The sequence below is a fragment of the Eutrigla gurnardus genome, assembly GCF_963514095.1.
Source record: "Eutrigla gurnardus genome assembly, chromosome: 6".
NCBI lineage: Eukaryota > Metazoa > Chordata > Actinopteri > Perciformes > Triglidae > Eutrigla > Eutrigla gurnardus.
In genome coordinates this window covers 29,015,519-29,041,396 of record NC_139920.1, presented here as the reverse complement: position 1 = coordinate 29,041,396, position 25,878 = coordinate 29,015,519, and the positions used below count along the sequence as shown (strand labels likewise).

Below are 25,878 nucleotides of genomic sequence, written 5' to 3'. Positions count from 1 at the left end.
ATGTTCTAGGGAAAACATGAGCTGTTCAAAAATCCCTCTCCGTGTAATCATCTGAAAAACGATGAAAAACCAGTGGTAAATCTATAGAGCACTGTTTTTATTAGTCTTTGTATGTGAACAAGCTCACGGTTGACACGATACGCATTCCTACTACTCCTACCTTTCACGCTATTTCCCCGATCAACAGATGGTGGCAGTCAAAAGCACAACAATGTGCCCACACAGGGACAAGAACACTGCCGCCACGTTAAGGTGGGTGTGTGTGATACAGGTCTGAAAATAGTCCAAAAAAGCCACTTTTGCAACTGTTTTATGAGGAACAAAACACATTCACTATGTTGGACCTCAAGGACACACTGCATGTAAATAACTCCTGTTGGTTCACACGAAAACTCCACAGGAGACTTTTAAATTGATCTCAATCAGTAGGCACAACCATTTAAAACAAATCCTTGCATGCACAGTTAATCCCTGCAGATTATCTATGGAAATGAAGTCCACCATTGTGTCCAATTCTAGGGAGCACTTTAGAAGCAGCAGGGTGGGATGCTACTCTGATATGTACGCAGTTGCAAGCATTCAGGCCCAATTAGGAGTGATGCTGTAAGGGGCGTGAGATCAGGGACACAGGAGCAGAAAGGAAGGTAGGACAGTGCCAGAACCACCAGGGGCAAATGTTGTGTTCGGTGAAGAGACCATGTGCAGATGTGCTGGCTCGTCCTCACAAAGAGCCCCTGATGTCAGCATTGACAACTACAGACGTAGGCACAAATAAGGACTCCATTGTTATTCGCCTCTTAAAACACCACCCTTAAAAAAAGAACAGTTTTTTGGAACAAGGGCTGTGGACAAGAAACAATCCCCGTGGATGACATGGTGTACATCTAAAGTGGTATCTTCCGTTCCGTAAATGTCATGACATGCTATCTGTTGCCGGTTCTGGCTCCCCTCTCCTGTATAATTAAAGTGGCACGTTCCTTTCATTGAGGATCACTGCAGGATGACGGTAAACTGAGGAGCTCAGTGAGACGTAGAAGAGGAGAAGTAAAACTAAAGAAGCAGTGGTATGCTCCATTGCACATGAATGCAGAATTTAATGCCTCGAACACGATTGTAATTATAAAAAAAAGGGGTAAACGTGGTTATCCGAGAACTTGTTTTGGGACATGTATGATTATTTTTTGGCTGAGGTCGTGGAGGGAAACGAGGTTCCAATCACCCTGCAAGCATGCTCTGATGTCATCCATTTGTCACGCTTCCTTCTTGTCATCCTCTGGGAACAGAGCGTACATAAGCCATAAAACTCAAGTGCATCACGATCGTGACTGGAAAGTGGTTTTTAATCCATCTCCCGCTGATTAATGCAGCCACTGTGACCATGGAGGCCGAAAAATAAGACAATAGACAGGAACAATGAACGAATGCAGACTCGATAATTCTGATAATTAGGGCACGACTCACTCGCGAGTGGAAGGCTGCGGTCACTGTGACGGTGATTACATTGATGGTTGAACACGCTTCACATACTGGATGAATTTCACTTCGGGGGATCGCGGCCAGTTAGGGTGCGCTGTAATGCTACACCTATTCAAGCTGCCTCAGGGGCTGATGATCAGAATCACGTTCAAGTTCAGCAGTGTTGTGCCTTGGCTAAAAACTCTGCCCTGACCTCAGTGACTAATTAATGACTAATAAAGCAGAGCAGACACATGTCTCCAATCCAGCAGGACTTAACCCCTACGAATCAACATGGCTGTTATCCAGAGATATGCGGTAGTGACTGCATCGCCATACAAAGCATTCCGGTCTATACAGTAAAGATCAAACCACATCATCACGTAGTTAAATATGTCGCCCTGTCTCCCTCGATGAATCTCTCTACTTTCACGCACTCTCTGGTCCCATTATTTCTCCACAGACAACACAAAGTCCTGCATCTGATCAGCAGATGGTCTGGACAGCATTATTAAGTGTAATTGGTGGTAATCTGGGGCGATTTTTTATTTCGGTGACACTTCATTTTCTATAATTCTCGCCTTTCCCTTTTAAGTCACCTAAGCGTTGCGTTAAGTGCCAAAGTGAGACTGTGCTTGTGCCAGCGTTTAATGTGTTCAAGTCTTCGGAGACATGCAGGCCTCAATGAAAAGCAGATGTGCAGATGGATGGATGGTTTAGGGAGAGGAAAGGGGAGCGATCAGAGGTGTACTGTGCTTAAAGCAGGAGGCTGTTGGAGGGGGGGGGGTATTTGTGAGGGAAACGGGATGTCAGGAGTGTGATGCAAACATCTGAACCCAAGGTACAACAAGCTGCCAAAACCACAAGACAGATGCCTCTGGAAATCCAATGTGACACCTCAACTGGCCCCACTTTAGCTCCATAAATCATAACATTCAGCACTTAAACAGTTAATAATGATCATTTTATTCCTGTTGCCCCCGACACCCCCACCTGCCACCGGTCTCCCCGTCTCCTCCTTCTCTTTCAATGCGAGACAGGTCAACGGATACAAGTATGTGACAGGACTTTGTAGACGGATGCTCCGGTTGTGCGTCTTGTCGAGTGCAGATGTTGTGCATTAGGGTCCAAAGCCTTTCCCGGCTTCTCTCAATCTCATAACTCATGTCTATATTTGTGTCTGCGGCATAGGCCCGGAACTTATTTGTTTGCTTAGTAATAGATGTATGATTGAAAAACCTGAGGGCACAAGTAAATGAAAAATAACAACGTCTACGACCAAAGCTCCTCTTAAAGCAGGTGCGGAGCGAGGGAAGAAGGAAAACTCTATTAAAGCACAGATATGTGTTTTTGTAGCAGGATTACCAGTACCAGAAGACATGAGAACTTTCATGAGGAGAAAATCAGTGTGTTCTAGCCGAGTCTAGTTGCTCTGAACCAGGTATCTTTGTTCCTCCACCATTCTCTCGCGGTCGGCTCGGTCACACCATAACTAGCTTCAAGAAAGTGGAATACAAAGGGGACTAGAGGCATCCAGCTGCAAACCTCAACTATTTCTGGGCACAGCAGGAAAATATCTTCCGTTCCAAAAGAGTAATAACGTTATAGGAATCATTAGTACATGTAACAACTGACAGCGCAGTTGTCCAGGCAAACCTCTTTGCGGATACGTCTGGTTGTTCCGACTAAGTGCCTACAAAGTTTTAAGTCATACTGATGAATGCGGCGGTCGGTAAATGATTAGCCCTCCTGCCTTTTAAAGGGGGCACATGTTGCGGGAAGCAGGAGTCTTCATAATACTAAAGGCTTGTCAAATGGAGCAGTGCTAACCGCAGTCATGAACACAAACAAATAGTTGGCAGCCAACACACAACTCCCATCCCCAACGCCACCAACCTTCTCCCAGAAACTTCCCAGGACCAGACACACTTTACCGTATGGCTTAAAGAGGCAGCGCTGCAAGTCAAAACCCACACACACACACATACACACACACACACACACACACACACACACACACACACACACACACACACACACACACACACACACACCTCCTCTCCCTCTCACACACACACCCTTAAAAGAACACACTCAGGTCTTACAGAGGAAGATGCACTGAATGCCTGTATTCATTCCAATCAATCATTTTCTCTGCTTCTCCCTGATTACCATAATTAAACCTTTACACTTGTGCATGTCACCACCTGGTGGTAGCACCTCGTCACTGGTCATGCCCTGCAGCAAATCCTCTGGGAGAATAAATCTATCAAACAGGATGCAGCTAAAACAGCATGGTCTTATGAGACAGACGACATAGATCCAAGCTCAGATCACTCGAGATCAATATTCTGTTGGTTTTTATAAAGCACATAATTTCAGACGGGCTTCTTATGTAGCTGATTATCAGCTTTGTTGCCCTCAGAGATTCAGAAGAACATCTGACGATAAAAGCAGTCACCTGATACACAAATGTGGCTTAATTTTTTGGGTCGTCGTTTTAAAAATAGGATATTATTCCGGACATTGCGTCCTTTTCAATAAAAATTAGTTTAAATGTGCAATGGTCGTTAAAGCTGGAGAATAAACAGACCTTCACTGTGCACCAGTTTATTAAAATGACCCAGGTAATATAAATGCTACAGCCTTGCAATAAATCCTCCAAACTGCATGAAGGTTATAATTTCCAGTTGTTGAAGCTGTGTTGATTCAAAGTTGGTCATTTTGGAGGATGCAGAGTAGTCATTTTACATTTGCCATTCTAAACTCAGCGTCAGCAGGACTTTAAAGAATTATCTGATGCACAGGAAGTGATTTGTTTAGGTTTCCAACAGCTAGAACAGTGAGATTCAGAAGCAAAAGAACTAAGTCTATGAAAAAATTAAAGAGCGTACAGTCCTCAAAGACGATGTTTGCACACTGACCCCTGGGAACGGCAGGAAAAGAGCACCACAGCTATGACTGATTATCACAAAAATAAGCATATCATTAAGTCAAACAATTTTAGAACCATTTGTTAATATAGGAAAAATGTGCAGAGTCAAAAAACCACTTTAAAGCCACGAGTAGCCACAATTCTATCCTGACAATCACTATCATAACAAGGATTTTGCCCACAAATCTGTACGCTGCCAGGATTAATCACAGACAATCACAAAGTTTTACGAGGAGTGCTCAGCCAAACCACATCCTCGGATTTGACTGAAGAGCCACATCGTTTGAAAACAGTGCACAAAGCCTCCGCCAGGCCAACAGGCCGACTGGATGGACCGGCGGACTGACACGATGTGATGCACTTGGATAGGGACGTCTGGATTAGTGACAGACACCTTTATAGGGCTGGGGAACAACACAGCTCCGGAGCCAGGCCGACGGGGCTGAAACCTCGGCTCGGGATCAGGAGGTGCTTCACAGCCAAACAAGAGGCTGCTCTGTTTGGGGAGGCGGCGGTAAATACTGGCAGAGCGATGCCAGTCCAGAGGACTGACGAACGCTCGGGCACCACACCCTCAGAGAAAGTGTTAAAACTGGTGAGACTGGTACACTTCAACAGCATCAAGTTATTTCCCGCAATAAATAAAGATGAACGGTGTTACAAATTCCCTTTTAACATTTTAAACCGCTGTTTATTTGAAAGGGTTTAGAGCCTGAGTTGGTGTGTGCACGTACTACTTTGACTGCCTGGGTTTTTTCTGTGTGTGTTTCTTCACTCATGAGAATAACCAGTGTACATAAATCTGCTGTAAAGAAAATAAACAAAGCGATTTAGTGCAGAAGCTGCGTTTTCCCCTTCCAGAACAATATGCCTCAGTCGTCCGTGTGCCGAAGTTCTACCCAAACACAGCGGATGCCCCTCTGAAACTGGAGTGAAATCAGATCCGTTTGTCATGACCTTCTATTTGTCAAAATTGTTGTATTAGCACAAGAAATCTGCACTGTTAAGGACGGCTGTGTTAATAAAATAACAAATACCAATATTTATTATGCCACTCTGCCAACAGAAGAACCTTAATCATACATGAAACTATGGTGAGTTTGTTTAAGACAATGTTAACATGCCAATAAAAGTAAAAATAATAATAATGGGCAAATACCATTTTTTTAGATCATGAAGATTCATACCGAATGTCATTGCCATCCTTAAATCCATGCTGCCAGCATGACTCAGCATAGGCAGCACAAAAGCCTACTCAGCATTGAGCTACAAAGCCAGTAAAAAAAAAAGATTTACTTTATTTCCTCAGTGATCTCAGATAAATATATCTTTCCAGAGCAGCCAGATACTCTGCTGTCTTGCTTAATTTACCAAGCTCATCCACCACGCCAGTGGCTTGTCCATTTAGGTCTGAGAGGGTACAAAAAAACTCACAGTACTCCTTCAGTCCTCTTCAGCCAGCACCCAATATTTACAAGGAATCCCAAAACTGTGAGAGAATTCGATTGAACACAGATGGCAGGAAATTCCGCGGAAATGACAGTGGCCAAACTCCACCACAGAACATGAGAGCATCTCCATGTAGCAGACGCACAGGGCACATCTGACACATGCTCTCCCTGCTTCTCGCCCAGCACCGCCTCCTGCCATCGATTAGACTTCGACAAGAGTGGAGATTTATATGACTTCTGTAAAACAAGTGATCAATTTGCAGCAAATTACTGTATATTTCTAATGGTTTGGAGGCAGCGGTGGGGGAGAAATAAATGAAGAGCTAGGGAAACGTCTGGAGGAAAATTCCCTTGATGGTCGGTGGTCCAACCGAGAGGCTGAATTTAAGTGATGGTAATTAGATCACATTCAAATGGAGCAACATTTGAAAATGATTATTTTGTTACCTACTCACAGTGCACATAACCTTCTGTTATTCTCAGAGGGGATGCTAGTTGTTTAAAACCAGGACCAAACCAGATGTTTTTGGAACTAAAAGAGGAATCCAATTTCACTTCCTACTTCTTTGTTACTTTCTGTTGTTTTAGCGCAGGAAGAATAATGGAATGTTACTTTGTATCGAGTTCAAAGCACGCATAGTAATTGCATTGGCTCGTGAAGTTTCCGGTTAAAGTCGAGGCCAGAGCTTTTCCACAGTGTCCACAATGAATATTAGCTAGTCAGGATGATTAGGGGTTAACTCACCCCCCAAAAACGGAGCTCTTTGAGGAAAATGGGCCTTTCAAAAGCCCATAAATTTGCTTGGACAGCGGAGGCACAGAGGGTAAGCTTTTATTTTGATTTGATTATTGGTGTCGTTTCATGTCAGCGGTTTATAAAACCCTATACTTCAGCACTAAATCCTTCTGCGTAGCCTCAAAACAAATGTTATCTTACAACATAGGACACGTCACACCATAAAAAGTACACTGCAACAATGCCCAGCTATGTGGGAGCATTCAACCATGGTAAAATCATTATCTCTTCGTGACTGCAGTTGAGTCATAAAAGTGAAATGACTCCACTTGTTGACAACGTGGTATATCTCCTTTCAGCATATTTTCTTTACACAAGTTATCTTGACATGGAGGAAGCCCACTCCCCGTATTTTAAGTTGAATTGAAAACACTGATGACACGTCTGAGACACATGGTGGATAGTCTGTGACTGATTTAACCCGACACTGTGGAACTGTGCAGAAGACCTGCTGCTGCACAGCAGTCAACATCCACCACCAAAGGGCATTAACTTGGCTGAAAAATTACCTCCTTCACTCAGAGGGCACCGCAGTATTGGGGTTTTCATAAATATACAAAATAAATAAGAGCGGCCCCCGGGTTTTCCACTGAGCAAACCTGTGTTGAGTTTCAAACCACACATACCTAAGGAAGTCAGCAATACCATTCTTTTATTGTTTGGGGAGTCCTCATCCACCAAAGCCCCGACCTTTCACACACAGATCAGACATGGCAACGGGAAAATGTTCTCTGGGTAACTTGAGATGGACAGTCCAGCAGACAGTATATAACTTCACTATGAATCAGTGCTCCATAATGCTGCTGTGAAGAACTCCGGTTCATAGTCGACCTCTCGTCTCTCTAGGACCTCAGGAAGCGCCCCCTGTTGGCCGCCACTTGAGCGGCGATGGCTGGACCGCGGTTCCAGGGATTAAGGCACAGCGGGGCCTGTAAAAAACCCCAAATGGTACCAAACGACACCTATGGAAACACATTCAATCTTGTGTGGTCGGAGGTCAATACACAGCTATTTACACAGACAGCGTTGGAACGACAGGGCCACCATCAAAGAGCTTTATGAGCAAATATATTCTCATTGCGTAAGCATTTTAGATGTTCAGGCATTAAAGCTCTGCTGTGTTTTCCTTCTCTTGTTTAATGGCTGTAATAAGATTCCTTTTATTATGATTCCTGCTCGAGCTGCGTCCCTTCGCCACGTGAGCCGGCCAACGGGAGACATGAGTTTGGTCTCAGCAGTAAAAAGGACTTCAGAGTCTGAACTTGTCGCTGTGTTTGACTGAGGGCCAGCAGCTAGCATAGCAACAGTACGTAACAGGGGTTAGAACGGTTGAATGTGGTGCTTTAACAGGGACTCAGAGTTTTACAGTGTACTGACACATGCGAGACAAAGACATAAAAATATATCAAGTGAGAAGTAGGCTCATTTTCTCAGACTATCTATACAATCAGACTTTTTTTTTCTGAGCCGTCGGATGCTGGCTATTAAAAAGAAGTTTAAGGCACTTGGCTTTAGATTTCAGAACTCTGAATTTGCGACCTGTTCATAACATTTTTTAATTTGCCATAGTTCGTACAATATGTATGTAAACAGTATGTGAGCATGTACAGACATAATCATGGTTTTTCACTCATGAAAGAGAGTACTTTTAATGCAAGCAAACCACTACGATAATAATACAAATATAAAGTTTTTTTTTGTTCCTTTAATGCATGATTATAATTTTTGATGAATACACATATAAACTTATATCTTTGTTCTTTTAATTCATGATTATAATGTTTGAATAATACAATTGATTATTATATTTTAATGCAAGCAGAGTATATTATCCAAATGAATATAACAATGTCGCATAGCTAAAGTTAATATATGTATGGTTCATCCAATGATGACCTAACTTTGATAACATCTCTCTAATATCTACTTTTGAATAAAGGCAAGAAGCAGCAAATAGCAAGCAAAGAGGAATGGCTCAACGTTGATTATAAATCCAGTGTAAAGAACCCCAAAGTAAAAAGTGAAAGTTGTTAGTTGATAGATTTTTGGATGCGTCTGTGGTGAGAAGGAGCCTAATTAGACGATAACGAGCAGAAATAAAGAAATCATTCTTCATCATCATCATCTTGGCCTCTGCCATGTGTGTTGTTTGGCTGCTCTCAGCCCGACAGTGTCAGGCCTGAATAGAGAGGGAACCTCGGAGGGCTCTGGCCTGTACCATGTGTCAAGTCTTTCACATAACCTGGCAGTCATTGTGAAGCTCTTTTACGAACCATAAAAAAAAAAAAAAATATTCATTTCGCCCCTGACCTGTTTTCCAATATAGTCTCCAAACCCATAAATGGGGTTGCTTTTCATTTATTTTTATTTGAAGAACTTTGAAATGCAAATGTTTGTTTCCTTGCACGTAAAAATTGAGAGAAGCCATCTCAAAAGAGAAATTTGATGTGAAATATGAATTCTGGCCATTTTACATCATCCCTAACATAAACATGCGGCTTCTCAGTGCAAGTCTTCTTGTGCTGTTAAATGAGTGTACTTTGGCAGGCTGCAGTGTTCATATACCGATGCTTCGCCTCTCTCGCTGGACTCCTTCATGACTCAGAGCTCTTGAGGCTTGTAGAAGACTGGCATCTTTACAGTGGCCTAGATTGGCCATATTTCCGTGTCAAATGACAGGGCTGGCCCTGTAAAAGTGGGCACTGTGGTCAACTGTGCATTTACATTTACAGCTAAAGCTATCAAGGTCACGGCTAACAAGTCATGTTGACTTTTGTTGAATTGTGGTATTAGGGGTATTTCTTTCTCTGCAGCCTTTTCTAGCTCTCAAATGAATCCCTGCTAAGCTTCATTTAAAAAAGGATCCTTATTATTACTACGTTAACGGTTCAGTTTGTAGTTACTGTTGAACTTCCAGTTGGAATATAAAGATGCATTCCTTAGAAAAATAATGACTGTTATTGCAAAACTTGTGGAAGATTTATTGTTCCCAGTGTATCAAATATTTGAAAATATATATTTATGTGCAATCAGATATGAGTAGCAAGACAATCGAAGCACCACAGACGCATACAACTGACTCAAAATAAACATTATGCGTCAAGGTCATTTTAAACATACGTGGAACAGATATTTCTCAAAGACGTGTCAGGCGTGCCAACTAGGGGTGAGTATTGGCAAGAACCTCACGATACTATACGTATCACGATACTTTGGTCACGATACGTATCACGATATCACAATATTGCGAAAAAAATAAAGATGAAAACACAAGTACCTGTATATGTACATCAGATGATTTTCATCATAGGACAAATTGAGTCAAAACTATTTCATTCAAAACAGCCTCTCCATTTTATTAATTCCCATGAAATTCACTGGAATAAATATTGAAAATAAAATGAAAAAGGATAAAGTACTGCATTCACAACGCGTCTAAACATGAATCTTTTTTTTTTTAAATTGATCTTTGGAGTTGAAAAATCGCCTGAGCCTGGACGCTGTCTGGACAGTCTGACTGTGCCTGAGCCTGGTCGCTGTCTGGACAGTCTGACTGTGCCTGAGCCTGGTAGCTGTCTGGACAGTCTGAGTGTGCCTGAGCCTAGTAGCTGTCTGGACTATCTGATTGTGCCTGAGCCTGGTAGCTGTCTGGACTATCTGACTTTGCCTGAGCCTGGTAGCTGTCTGGACTACCTGACTGTGCCTGAGCCTGGTAGCTGTCTGGACTATCTGACTGTGCCTGAGCCTGGTAGCTGTCTGGACTACCTGACTGTGCCTGAGCCTGGTAGCTGTCTGGACTACCTGACTGTGCCTGAGCCTGGTAGCTGTCTGGACTATCTGACTTTGCCTGAGCCTGGTAGCTGTCTGGACTACCTGACTGTGCCTGAGCCTGGTAGCTGTCTGGACTATCTGACTGTGCCTGAGCCTGGTAGCTGTCTGGACTGCATGCTGTTTGTCTGAAACCTAAAGTAGTACAGAAATGTGGCTCGGCCCACGCAATGTGTTGAGCAGTAAAACCAAAAGGCTTTCTTCAAAGGGGAGTAAGAGGCTTTGGGGATGACCATCAATAAAATTTCAAACTTGACAAAAAGCCCATATTTGTTCTGCTTCGAGTCATTAAGCTTGTCGGCCGGAGACGCCAAGTCATCATCTTAATCACAAAATTATTAAATTCAGGCCAGGCAGCCTAAACTTGGCTGTTTGGTTTATGGTTGTCAGTGTGAATGGCTATTTGCTGATTTTGGTGATTTATTTTTTGCAGTGAATGTAAAACACAATTTGAGTCGAACAAATGCTTACAGATAGAAAGGAAAACATGTCAGTTTGTGGTACAATATTTTTGTTTGTATACCAATATGGAAAATCCCACGTTCTCACAATGCAGCACAATAGCAAACGTTAGCGCTTAACTACACAATAAACAATAAAACTATCATCATTCAGTGCAGTATTTGGATGCTCACTGCATAATCATTGATTTACCGCAAAACCCTGAAAGGCCTGTAACACAGTAGGCTCCAGTGTTCCACGACAGGACGGCAAACACACTGTCAAACTCTATGGAGGGCTGCAGAACGCACCGGGCTGTGTAATGCTGAGGAACAAGCAGCAGGTATTTGTTAGTTAATCAGCATTTGACTTAAGGTAGAGGCTGAGGTTGTGTTCAGGAGCAGCGGGGCTGTTTTGACTAAGCCATCTCAGCAAGGGCCCGGTCATGGAGACTCCCAGCATTTGTTAAAGATTAGCGGCCTAGTCCTGATGTACTGAGCTCGGGTCAGGCAGAGTGCACGGCTCGGACGTGAGGCGAGTTTCACCGTATCTCTCCCATCTGCAGCTCTCACACAGCACATCTACTCGTCTGGATACATGAGACACACTGCATAATGTGATTAAAAGGGTTTGGAGTTCGCTGAGGGGAGATGTACAGAAGTTGTTCCTTCAGGAAGCAGCGTAACCCCGTTTGACAGAAAGTCACTAAGGTCATGACACCGAGGCATTCGCAGCACATAAAAAGTAATAAGCATATCAAGATTGCCCTCTTACCCTATACTTAAGTTTCTTATTCTGAGGACATTTGTGTACTTTCTGTGTGTGTGTGTACTATCAGATGTAAACGCTTCCAGTCAGAGCATCAATGCTGAATTAAGGAATAACAATAGCCCACATGCTCTCAGCCTATCATTAGCCAAAAATACTAAATGAAAACCAACTGTGTGGGAACAATAAAATAATTTGTCAAGGGAGAAGGGTGCAGATAAATTCTGAAAGCATTTTCCAATTGGCTGAGGCTCCGATGCGCTGGGCCAAGTGCTCAGCACCTGGCTGTCACGGCTCTGATGCTGCCTAATTCATTCTAGCTTTCAAACACATGCCTATTAGATCACTGTCGATACGAGCTAAAAGTGCCTGATTAGGCTTTTTATTGGCATTAGTCATCATGCGCTTTGAGCAGCCTTTTTAAGGGCAAAAGTTAGATAAACAGAAAGGAGCTTGCTTTTCTGTCCTTTCTTCAGTCCCTCAATCTGTCCTCTTGATCTGGGACTTCAGGAAGGTAATACTGGGAAGAAAGCCAGGTACTCATCCCAATATTCTTGTCAAAAACTCCTGGTGATAAATATAAAGATTTTCTGCTGGTGGAATGTTTATTGGTTACTGAAGCCGTGTGAACCCGCGTCTCGTCTGTATGGATCCAAGATGCTCAGCGTATCAGTTTTAAGGTAAAGCCCTCGATGGGTTTATGCTTCCTTGTAAAGTAAAGCCAGCCACGACCGCGTCACACAGATTCCCTGTTGTAACTTGGGTTGGATTACATTAGTTAATTTGTGACGTTATTCTATTTACATCGATTAAAGGCTGCTAATTACATTATTTAGGTTAAAAACAGAGTTAAAAGAATTGAATTCATAATACAGTCTACTGATATTGATTACATACGTATTTGCCTACAGAGGGTTCGCTTTAAGGAAACAACATACCCATAATGCTTTGCGTGCTTTACAGATGCTATGTAAGAAAAGAGCGGGAGAAGTTTTCGTGCATCAGAGCAGCTACGAGTAATGAATGCCAAGTTATGCCAAGTGATAGTTTGTGCACTTTTTTGTGTCACGCTTTTTTCTTATATAAAGCCAAGCCTTATTTTCCATTTCTGACGTCCTGTGAAGTTATTTTGATCGTAGTTAATCTACATTCCCACTGGACTCAAATCTTTCAACGTCCATTTTTTACATAACCTCACTGCCACCAGATTCAATTCAACAGAAATGGCTGCGATCCAAAGCAAACATTTCATATATTGATAAATATACAGCTGTCCCCAAATAAATTAATGTCCACAATATCACTTTGGTGATCCAATCATTGAAAATTATCAGGCGGTCTTTAGCAAGTGTTGAGATTTCTCATTTTCAAAACCAACATTGCCTTTTGAAAATGTGCAGCAAGCGGCTGAGCGGTGTTGCAACACATTTCATTGTCACGCCAAAAAAGCTAAAATTGTTAAAACAACAACTCTGCAGTTTATAAAATTGGTCATCACTAGACTTTTTTCCCCTGGTTGATCTCCGCTCCAATTAGCTGTCAAAAAGTATGCGTATCATTTATTAAATTTAAAAAAAGCTTTTCATGTTCAGAGTTCCATGTCCATTGTGTCCTCCTCTATGACCCAAACATTAGTGCATACACATGCACGAAATCTGCTCACTCATAAAAACCAACAACAAGCCCCATAAGAGATCCTAAGTACACAACATGATGTTTGTGTTAAGCACTCTATTATAGAAGCCGACTTCTTGGTCTTGGGGGGAATGTTAAGCATGTTAATGAAGAGTGCATACTGAGGCTATTAGTCAGTGTAATATGGATCCATTTACAACACATAGTTAGCTATACGAACCATATGAAGAAAAGGGCTCTGACATTTAATCCTGGCAGCAGTAAATCAGAGAGGAACAGAACTCGTCTTTAACAAAACGGTTTAAAGCAGGATTGTTTCCTCACTGAGGATTACAGGCAAAACTAACCACAGCTTTCTTTCCAATGCAATGAGAAATAGAGATTATAAAGCAGACAGATACTACAGGAGCCGCAAGATAACAGATGGCTTAACCGTTTCCTGTGGAAACTTCTGGACAGAGCAACGAGATCGTCTGTGAGCTTCTCAGTTCCAACGGGTGAAATCAAGCAGACATCTCTGGTAGAGAAACTACACGCCGGCGTCATCCGAGATTCTTTCAAACACCCCGTTTGGCTCTTTCAACGATGAGTCAACAAAGACACGGACATGTGACGGACAATAAATAGACGATCCTTGGATGAGCTGAGAAAATGGACAGGGAATACAAATCAACACGGCTCACGCTCCCCTTTTACAAGTGTTGTCAAAATGCCCCTTTAGGCTCTAATGCTACATCTGTCTGTGGTTGCAGTTGGACAACTACCAGGTGTTTGGCGGCTACGAAGAAGCGGAGCTTTCTTGGAAAACAAAAAGCATTCACTTTAAAGAACCTCGAGTAAATTAATACAAGTGAAAGGCATTGTTGTCTTGTTTGCCATTTCAGTGCAACATGGGGAGTTCTCATACACAACGTATTCCCACACTATGAAAAAAACTCCACGGCATCACTTCATGGGAAATTGCATCTTATCAAATACTTTATCTCCTTGCTCTGATATTAGCTCACTGAAAAACAGCTTTCCCTTTCAAATATAATTGTCTGTTAAAAAAAAGGAAAAACAGTCTGTAAAAATAACCCAAAGCATTACAGATCACAGTGCTGGCATAGAGCCTCTAAACTTTATTAACATCCAGAGTCAACCTGGCCAAGCTCCCAGCTCCCTGCAACTTGGATTTACAACCGTTAACGTGAACACGGCCTCAGCCTCACTTTCCCAAAATCCTCTACTTCCTCATGCAGCATCGTGCTGTCCAGATTTTCTACTAAAAAAAAAAAATATTTTAACAAAACACCAGTCCACCTGTGTTACAACGCTGCCTGCGTGCTGACATCGGATGAACATCGGATGAACTGATGGAACCTTTAGAGGCCCTGACGTATCAATACGCTATAATAAATCTTGACTCAACATTTGCTTGCCAGTGCTTTAACTGTGTGATGAAACTTGGCTCTCTTTCTAGGACAATAAGGCGTGCAGATGTCTATCTGCCAAGACATTATGCACATCTGAATATCTGAGTCCGAAACAAGTGCAAGTTGATGCGGATTCACATCGTTCACCGTACTTTTTATCAAAGCAAACTTTAGTCCTACTTTGTGCACTTATTAGTCCTGGTTACCAGTCAGTACAGTATTGCAATGCACACGACTAGAAAAGTAAGTAATTCTTCCAGAATGCTGGGCTTCCATTAACAAGCACTAAAAAAGTATATAAACTGCACTATTAGACTTTATAATGTCTTTCATAGTCCTCTGGGGCTGCGCCAGCCAATGGTGCAGTGAGCTGACTGGGCACTGCCCCATGGCAGCTTCCTGGCAGAGACGGAGAGAGAACAAGAGAGAGGATAAAACTCTGGCTTTTTGGCTGCGTTCCCCTCCGCTCTAATGAAGGCATTAAAACAACCTCGGATCGCATCATGTTTGCCCATTTGTTTCTGACCACTCGGTTGGAGCCGATCTTTGATTGGCTGGCTGATTCATCTCCAACATGACCAGCCTTATAAAACCCCCCCAAAAAAAGGCAATTTCAGACATCATTTCAACACGTTGAGCATTTGAAAATGTTGGTGAGGCGATTTTAAAATGATGATCCGTTTCCTAAGAAGTGATGCACACTTAGAAAGTATTACACACTGAATGTTACTCACATCTTGATCACAGTTAAAATGACATACACAGCTGATACAGTAGTAGGATACTCTCTGTATCAGCATGGGAAAGATTAAATGGAGGCCTCCTCATGATAGATTCCCAAAACTGCCCTTCACACTCAAACAATCTGTTCTTACAGCTTGTTTAGGGAGTTCAGTAAAGCCTGGATCCTGCCATCTCTCCCTCTCTCTCTCTGTCTCTCTCTGTGTCTCTCTCTCTCCAGCTGACAGCTGCGAGGCCCAGTCAGCTCTGGCAGCTCTAGCACAGCGGCGGACGGCCGTCTTAACCGCCACAGTCGAGAGTGGAGCGGATTTTTCTTTGATGAAACACAGCAGCGTCAAGCCAAGAACAGCAAGTGGCACAGCCGAGATGTAAATCAAAAACCCACCCGTGTGCTCAGTCATACACGGAGAGGTCTGCGAGAGGAGTCGCTGCCGTCTGAAAATGCATGAGTAACACAGACTCTATAGACGTGTGGTCAGCTGTGGCATGTCTGTCCAGGAGGAAAGGAATCAGAGAGAAGAGACGACGTGTTTCTTTATCTTTGCCACGAACAGTTAAAGAGTAAAAACAAATCTGTTCCAATTCACAAAGACCTGGCAGCTTATTCCTGGGAGTGTGTGTGTGAAACTTCTCGGGGCAGGGTTTAGACTAAAAATATATTTTTTTATGATGACATATCTGAGCCAACTCTGCAGCTTTTTCTTGATTAAACCGAGACCCATAGCACATTTCTTCTGGTATTCCAGTGATATTTCGACACTTACTCAAACCAGATCATGTTTTGCTGTGTGACTGGTTGGATTTCGTTGGCAGAACGAAAGACAGAATTCCTTTGGTTATAGTGAGATGCAATATTCATACCACAATGGTCACATAAGAATGAGAACATCTGACCTGACTGGCAGACCATGGAGGAGAGGGAAAAGGACAGAGGAGAGGTGGAAGCGCTAAAATTCTAAGCTTCGTGTCCGTTGGTTTGTGGGTTCACACATGCACATATTCATTTTGCAACTTCAGAGGACCAATCAGGAGCCACTCAACAGCCACAACCTCCTATAAATCTCCTCCTCTCCTCTTGTTTGAATCCAACCTCAGTCAAGTTGATGCATCACTCGTCGTCGTCGTCGTCTTCTGCCACTTATCTCCCGTTTCCACACGCATCACGTGAATTCCCAGCCAAGTTTGATGGAGGTGATTCAGCCCAGCAGATGCCAGACTAGGGGTGTTCTCTCACTCTCCCTCTCTAGTGGCTGTGACTCAGGAAGTGCTCTCATTCCATTACCCAGCATTCCCTCCTCAGCGTCTCAGCCAGACAGAGGTTTTTACGGGAATACCGCTGCGGAATCATCACCGGGCCTCCGCTTTATGAATCAATGGAACATGCTGCAAACATTACACCCTGCAACACCCTTCCCTAGCAGCACCCTCGCATTCGCCCATAACTCACTGCTGAGCTCATACAAAGACGCAAAAGCCGTGATCCGAGGCGCTCTCCTTGGCTCACGGGAATGTACTGACTGGTGAGAAAACTGGTGAGAAGAATGCTATCACTTTACAACTTGGACATACATAAACAAACCCGCATGTATAGCACCACATGATTTAAGGGCAAAAAAGCAGAAGAGGAGTATTATCTGTTTGTCAGTTCCTGTTGACAAATTATGTGCAGAAATACCAAAAAGTGTATCGTATAACATCCTCACAATGTGGTGACAAAATAAAAAAAAATATGGGTTAACCTCGGCGGTGAAAACCGAGTGAACCGCAGGTTCAATTAAAGGTCAGATCTCTTTTAGCAGCAGTGACAGCTAAATGTTGCCTCTGAGGGCTGATTGGTCGTTCCAACATCTGGGAGGAATAGCTGCTAGAACCTTCCGGCACGACTGACGAGTGACGTCGGGATCCTCAGATAATCGTACAACGTGTTCTCATTGTAGCAGACAGAAGTGGCTTTCACTTTTGCTGGAGTACAATTCAAAAATGGTTCTTTTTTTTAAATAAAGAGCAACATTTGTGCCCTAAACAACACACACACACACACACACACACATTTTAATTCAATGCCGAATGGCAGAAGCTTGATTAGGCTCATCCAAATTAGCTTGCTCGACAGTTTCCTCCTTAAATAGCTCCGGGGAAGATGTTGGACCTTTAGGGTTACACTGATCTTATCAAAATTCTGGAAATTTAAATTTCACAGATAGATTGCTCAAACCGGAATATGACACCATCGTGAATTACTGATCCAATAGTCACACTGTGGGAGACATCGTCATCATAATGCTCTTATTTATTTCATCTACAAAAAGGGGCCGATTTAAAATCTAATCTCATTTCACACTTCTCAATATTTGCGCTTCGTCACCCGCAGTCTCATTTCCTCCTGGAGATCCAGCAATCCGTTAGGAATACGTTTCTAAAGATCGAGGATGAAGCAGCATCCCTCCGGTCTCTCCAGCATTCAGCGAAAAGTTAACAAAGCACGAGTAGAGAGCGCAACTAAATGACAACTGGCTCACAAGTCAAAACCACAAGAAAACACAGAAATCCAAGGTGAATAAATAATATAATTTGAGCATATGTCAAAGCCAAACTCAAAGCGATTATGAGTCTCGAGTAATTTAAGCAATTCAAACAGCGGAAGAAAACATTTGCCCAGAATTATAGCTGTATAAATATTTTATGTGACACAAATCTGAGGATTTACTCTAAACAACGACCCATGAAAGGCACTGGGTCACCAAGACATGTTAAATGGGAGCAGCAGTTTCCTGAGTACTTGAATGAATTATACATATTTAAGTATAGTATAATAAAAGTATATTTTTGGAACATTTGATTTATGAATTACTTTTTTCATAAGAATTTTGTTTTTATGAAGAAAAAACAATGAAATCCAACCCGCGGAGAAAATACAGGGAAAAATGAATGCCAACTCCTGCTCCTATAAAGAATAATAATAACTCGACCACATAGTTTGATTAGAATGTGTGACTTCACCAAAAATCACGTCATGCGTTTCTCTGTGCACACACACACAACCCAAACTATTCACAAGCTACTGGTAAGCTTTCATTAAGCGTTGGACGGAGCCGAGGCTCAAAGCGGGGCTGCTTGTTTCTCATAACAGTCAGATTATCGCCCCGCACTCCGACGGCTACAAATGCTGCTGGGGAAAACACAGGAAACTCAGTCATTTTCAGTCAATTCAACATTGGTGCCAATGCCACTTCACCACAAAAAAAAAAAAATAAACTGTGTATATGTGTTCACCATATGCTGCATGTATTATAATGGATGCTGGCTGCGTTGTGTGTGCTTGCATACAGGTGTGTATAAATACAGGCTTATAGAAAACATGTCACGGTGATGTTTGCTGGCAAAAGACAACAAAATGCCCACAGAAATGTAAAAAAGCTGTGACAATGATTTAATCCATGAGTCATCTCATAAGAGGCTGAATCAACAGACAGACCTCTGCATTTATCAGCCAGAGGGAGTTTGGGACTCCGGCACACGCTCCTACAACACAAACATTTTCCCTCAAATACGCTCACACACACTCACACACACACACACACACACACACACACACACACACACACACTCGGCAGCCAGGAGAAACTTCAGTACGGTATCGAATGATGCTAGAGTACACACACCGTTCAAACCTGATGTTCGTTTTCAAGAGGGGTCAAGTGTTTTTCTTTGCAGGCTAAATATTTTCTTTGCTGGTGGGCGCTAATATTTATAGCACAGTGGACTCGCAGTGGAAGGATGATCCGCCGATCAGCAACACACAGTATTAGTACATTAGCTGCAACTTGACGTGAAGAAAAATAATGAATAATTGTCCCTGGATTTACGCTGGGAATATTTCTTAAAATTAAAATGGCATTGAAAACCGTGTGGTTGAATTTTTTTCTTTCATTCGGGATGCCTGGCCTGTATAAAGTCTGGACACAACGTCACTTCTTCATTAATGTACGCGTTCAAATCTTTCACTCTCACTCACATCTACTGTGAACACACACAAGCTGACAAAAAAATGAGCATGCAGCGTAGATTTGCATTTTTGGGAGTAGCAGGAAAGCAAGAGAGCCGCACTGAATGCAATCATCTCAGAGCGTATTTAGGATTCAATGACACACAAGCAGCTCACTATATTTTATATTTTTTTTATATATATATATATAATTGTTGACATTTTACAACAGGGTGCACACCTAAAAGGTCAGAATCTGAGGTGAGGTTCCTCCTCCGGTGTCTCCGTCAGGATAAATATTACAGCCTGTGTTTGTTCAAAGATTCCTTTCATATAAATCTAAAGCAATGCAGTTTCAACTCCAGCTCTGTCCCCAAATGGGAGTATGTAATACGATCGGTCTGAAATGAGGCATGATACAAAAGACTGATGAGTACCGAGATCACTTTCATACTCCGTGCTCACCATAGGAGACCATAAAACAACACAAAATGCCGACAACACAGTGCATATTCATACAGGGTAGAGATAGCAAGTCCATGTTGGGGTTTGTTGTTTTTTAACTCCAAAGAGGAAGAGGAAACTATTTCAATTCATAAACCCGCAAGATACTGAAACGATTAAAATATCACCCAATTGCCTCACAGAGTCGGAACCAAACAAACAGACATGTGTCCGCTTCAACGTTAATCTCCTCGACATGATCCACAAACGCATAACACATCTCCCGTTCCCACAATTTACGGGAAGCGAGTTCAAAAGCGTCGCGGAGACAATGAGACGATTCATTCTGGTCGGGGATGCTGGGGATGGAGGGCTGAGGGCGACTGTGCTCCGGCAGAACTCATAAAATGCTGAAACACATTCGGCAGACATATGGTTTGTGTTTAGTGAGAAGAAACAATAATCAAATCCGTTGATCCTCTTCTTGCTGCAAGGATGATTGCTAATATAAAAGTCTGTTCCGTCTAATCATAATTTCGGATGGGGGCTGTAATTACCTCCGCCCTCTCACAACAACACTCTGTCTAAACAGGATGGAGCAGCCTTCCACACACACTCCAAGCCCAGTTTCCACTCCCAACGCTATCTGTTTGACAGTGCTCATTTCATCCACGGAATTGTTTTGAAAATGTTAGCTTTCTGATGAGCCGGTTTATTACATTTTTTTTTTGTAAAGCACTAATTCTGATAATTGAGCCATTTGAGCTAATTATCCTTTAGATGAACATTATTGTTGTTTTATTTATTTATATATATATATATATATATATATATATATATATATATATATATATATATATATATATATATATATATATATATATATATACTAAACGTGAACTAAACGTTGCCATGCTTTGTTAGCATCCATAGAGACGGCACAGTTGCTTCACATACTGTAGGCTACACACAGACTTTGATTCTGGTGTAATTTATGAATTGGCCGAGGATCCAAGTGAGTTCTGGATTTAATTAGCAGACCTAATTCACTGAAACTGCAAACGGGGCTCTCAACATAAACACGCGGAGCAGCTGCCTTTAAAGGATGCTCTGGAGGAGCCATATGGAAGCAACAGGCTTTCATCTAAACCAACCAGAGAGACGGCTAATTGCTCTAATTGGCTAAAAGACTGACACAGCTGCTGTTGGAGCAAATGTGTTATTGTAATTCTCTTAGTTTGTTTTAATACGAGGGATAATACTGATGACGTTAACTTTCACTACAGCATCCATCGCGGTCAGAAATCACTCAACTTTAACATTTCCGCTGCAACAGCATCACTTAAAGTGGACTTTTGGGGGGGGGGGGACCTACCTTGCGCGGGTGGGAGAGACAGGCACGAGCGCGGCGCTTTGGCCGCCGGGTGCACTTTTTCGTCGGGCGCGCTGAGCCTCTTCGGGCTGGCGCAGTTCATGTGGGTCGGGCTGTCGAGGGAGCTCCGGTGGCAAATCTGCGACCCAAAGCCGCCGCTGCTGCCGGCGCGCCGCGCGCACATGTCCGCCTTGCTGCCGTACACGGACAGCGACAGTCCGGGGAAGTCGGCGAAGGCGGGGGTCTGACAGTGGCTCACCATCCCGAACAGCGCTGAGGGGTTCTGCATTGAGGACTCGGCTTTCCCATGCGGTGTGTTCGCTTCTCACATTACCTGCGGGAGAGGAAAGAAAAACGCGAATAAAATCACAACACGAGGACGGCTTGGATGTCACGTGCGTTTAAGGGGGAAAGGTGACACCTACCTTATTCGATGACCCAGTGAGCAACGGGGAAAGGTGGAATTGCGCACATGAGCATGTTAGACAGAGTGCAGGGGAGAGCCTCTTGCGAGCCTGATCGATAGCATCCTCTCAGTGAGGCTCATCAGCATCACACGCGCCTCTCCTTCCTCCCCCTCCCCCCTCTCTCTGATTGGCACCCGACCGATCCGCCGCCGCTCCGGAGGATCCGGGAGCACCAATGGAGACGGTGTCCGTGTTTCTGTGGGAGGATGAGATCGGCTTTAAGACAGCTGTTTGCACTTCGGAGCTTGGATCTGGAGCGCGCGCCAACTACTGCGCGCGCCCGCGCCGTGACACTTGACATGTAGAGCAAAGTCGCGTTCTGAGCTCTTTGTGAAAACACGTCATTCACTAACGCTGCTGACCATATCAGTCATGGTCAATACAACCACGATGTGATATTTAATGATGATTTTCAATGATTATTGTGATGATTTTTAAATTATTTATTGATTTTCGGGAGCACTCAGGACTCTGCAGCTGTCATTATTCCAGGCTGAGAAATCTGTTCATTCTCATACAGCAGAGAATTTTACGTAATTTAGCTTTAATTATTTGATATGTTTCCAAACCTCCCTCCTCAATTTGTGGATACAAACGTGAAAAAACTTAGTTATATTTTATTATTCGAGTTATATTTCATTATTCGTTATTTTTTTGTAGGCATGGTTCATTATGTCTGACTGCAAAAAAAACAAAAAACAATAACAAATAAACAATTTATCAGAACAATCACCTAATTATATTTTAAAAATTGGCGTTTAAATTAGACCGAACTAAAAATAAATAATTATCTGTCATGTCATGATTACGGATTAAAGTGTTCTTTCCTGTGATAAACTAAAGTGCTGAGAGAGCTGGTGTTCAGCCACAGTATTTACGTGTGCAGCGCTATTCCGCAGCGCCACCTGGTGGCCTTTTTGTGGAAGGGAGAAGAATCCCAATTTAGGTCAGAGTTGATAAAAAAACAACGTTAACCACATACATGATTATAGGCTAAAAGGTGAAACAAAGGAACAAGTTCTGAGGTCTGGCCTGTAAAAAATGCATTAATGCAGGACGGGTAGGACCAGATCTGATGCTGCCTTTGTGTGCTGTGGAAATGTTAACTCACACACAGTGGTGTGGTGGAAGTTGATGAGGTGGGTGTACTGCTAGGTAGATGGGTAGGTTACAGAGGAGGAAGTGAGTATACTCTCCCATATATTCCAATGGCTTTCTGGCTGATAGGTGGGTATACTGTAAACCACCAGAAAAAGAAGTGGGTATACCCCGTATACCTGCGTATACCCTCCACTACACCACTGCTCACACACATGAACATGGACGACATGAGTAACTGAGATATTCCCTTCAGCAGGGAAAAGTGATGCTGATATTGTTTCCATCTTGTCATCGGGAAAAACTGGGGTCCCGGAGAAACCAAAACTACCACAGAAGTGGTTTGTATTCATCATTTGTCCAAATGAATGGGTCAAGTAAAAAAAAAAACTTTGGATATGTATATCCTTATAACAAAAGAGGCTTGTTCTCCACTGTTAAAAATATTACATCACCTCAAAAAAAAAAAAAAAAAGATTGACTGAATTTGAATTTCCTCCCACCAGTAAAATTAGAAAAGGCCTCCATCACCAAAGAAGAACTCATATGACATCTGGCTCAAACTATTGATCACCACAATGGTGTTGCAACCGTTCAAGATGTAAGTCACAAAACTGAACAGATGTGTAGTTCAGATCAAAATGAAGGCAGCGTTCAATGATGGGTCGTATCCAAGCAACGGTCCCAGAAGCAGGAGGGGTAAAAAAAAAACTTAAAAAAAAAAACTGTGTAAGTCATTAAAACTAAAATATGTAGTCACATTGTCAGAAGTGATGTCCAGAAAACAGTAAAATAAGGCAGAAATATAAATACAGGCAGACTGGGAGCCTTTGTTTGATGCATGGTAATGAAAATATATGCACATGTTAATTACTTCATGGTGTTATAAGAAGGTTATTATCAGAACGATACGAACATTCAGGCTCCCTCGTGTGGCTCAAATGTGTACTGCAGACATAAATGGCTTTCGACCATAATAAAATCTCCTGTCTTTGAGAATTACTGATTTAGCAGTAAATATAGCAGTTAGCTGTTAATATATATGCACGTTATATTTTAAAAGGCCAAACCTATTATTTCCCTTTATTGCAGAAGCTTCACGATAATATAAACTAACTAAAAATATTCAGCAAGGCAGAAAACATCCATCACTGTGGTGAACCAGGTGTGCAAGACCTAAATCAGAAAAGGTTTTGACATGTCAACATTAAAACATCCACAATTATTCACAGAATTAGGACAAACGTACGTGTCTCAACCTAAACGCACCAGACAGCAACTTCATTGAGCAACTAAAGGTGAGCTAGCTAGCCCAACATTTTCCAGGTGGCAGTAGTTGAACACACCATTGAATTTAAATCACACTTACGTCCAGCATGTGGCGGGAAGGAGGACTGAAGTCGGATGTCCATGTCGAGTATTTTAACCACACGACTAGCCGTTGTTAAAGGAGTCATAACCTGGTTTTATAGGTATCCAGCCCCCCTTGGATCGCTTTGGATCAATTCGTAAAACTTATTAGAAAAAAAAAAAAAAATTTTAATCAAACATTGAGCTTGTTCTGACCCTTTTTCGTACCGCGATTTTATCACGCGAGATTACGCGCGAGGTTTTGACTGGTCCGGATGTGCATTGTATAATATGTAATGAGGCGCGCGTTGATTCGCCGCAGGAAGGACAGAGCCGGGGGGGCTTGCCTGCATGCAGACTCCAAAACATAATGGCGGCGCTTCGGCGATTTCAGGTAGCGGACGGGGGGGGGGTTGGGTGGTGAAAGAGGGGTGGGCTTATGCAAGTAGCCGCCACGGTGACGTCACCGAAGGCGCAGAATCAAAATCTCGTGCTTTAGGAATGCACACCCTTGTGTGCTATTCCTGTTCGGAAAAAGAGCAGAAGCGAAAAAACGGCGCCACTTTCAAACTCCAGCCTTTCAGGCAAGTTTCAACTGAGGTCAAACACAGATATGCATGTTTTAACAAGAGAAATTGCGATTTCCTGGTGATGACTCCTTTAAGGCAACACTTTAAACCGCCATTTCCGATGGAACTACAACTCCCTCACTCTCTGCTAACGCCCACAGCTAAGCTAAATGTCGTTAAGTGTTTGTTTTGTAGTCTCCGTGTCGTCGCTGATATAAATGTCCTGTAACCTCGACATATTATAAACCAGCTAGTCTTTAAGATAGTAGATGGTGATGACGCGGCTCTTCCGTCAACTGAGAGAGATTATGGTTATGCTAGTCCTGTTGTTCTAGTGTTTTCGACTCGTTTAGTATTATTATATTATATTTAGTATAGTAATATTCGGTCAGAACGTTGGTTTCGTAGCTAGATAAACATCTGCGATATCACGAAAATATGTAGTTTCTCTCTAAAAGCTTGTGTCGGTAACGCTAGCTAGCTAGCTAACCTCGGGTTTCTAAACGGATCTTGTAGAAGGCTAATGCTGCCTTCAAGTGCGAGTCGGAAGATCCGGCTTCCCACTCGTGATCGGAATTACGGGATTGTCATGTTCAAGTGCTTAAAAAATGGCGGATGAAAGGTTTGGGGAAATGCTTTTTTGACTACATGGTGCACTTGCTAGCAGACTGTAGTCCATTTGTTATGGTTAGAACGATTAATATCATTGATATATAATTCAATGTACATGGATAACAGGTTACAATTATGTACATAACAGCTAATATGCGTTGCACTGTTAAAAATAAAGAATTACGTACTATACATTTACTGAATCTGTCCTCTTCAACGCCATGTTGAAATGTTCTGGTCACCCCTACTCGGGAACTCAAAATTATTTTCCCCACTGTGATTAATTTCCGAGTTGGAAACTCGTATTTCCCATCATTTTGATACCACTTTAAGGCAGCATTACGTTTGGGGTACCAAAGTCAGAAATGTGCTAAATACAGACCGCAAATTGCAACACCAGCCCAAAAATGTATTATTTAATATAAATTATTATGAAAATCTAGTCCGTCGTTTCCAACTGAGATTTCATGTGAGATGAAAACATTAACATCAATGTACGGACTCTTGTTTCAGATT

At 42.5% G+C, this 25,878-nt stretch overlaps 1 protein-coding gene across 2 annotated transcripts in view; it reads right to left on the bottom strand.

Moving 5' to 3' along the window:
* The window catches only part of glis1b (GLIS family zinc finger 1b), a 68,600-nt gene extending 46,671 nt beyond the window's left edge, over nt 1–21,929 (bottom strand). For both annotated transcript variants that reach the window (XM_084011866.1, XM_084011867.1), the window contains exons 1-2: nt 21,692–21,929; nt 21,270–21,600 (exon numbers count right to left, since the gene is read on the bottom strand). In XM_084011866.1, coding sequence (XP_083867992.1) covers nt 21,270–21,555 — 286 coding nt within the window. In that variant the 5' untranslated portion in view covers nt 21,556–21,600; nt 21,692–21,929. The remainder of the gene's footprint in view (nt 1–21,269; nt 21,601–21,691) is intronic.
* Nucleotides 21,930–25,878: the final 3,949 nt, after the last annotated feature.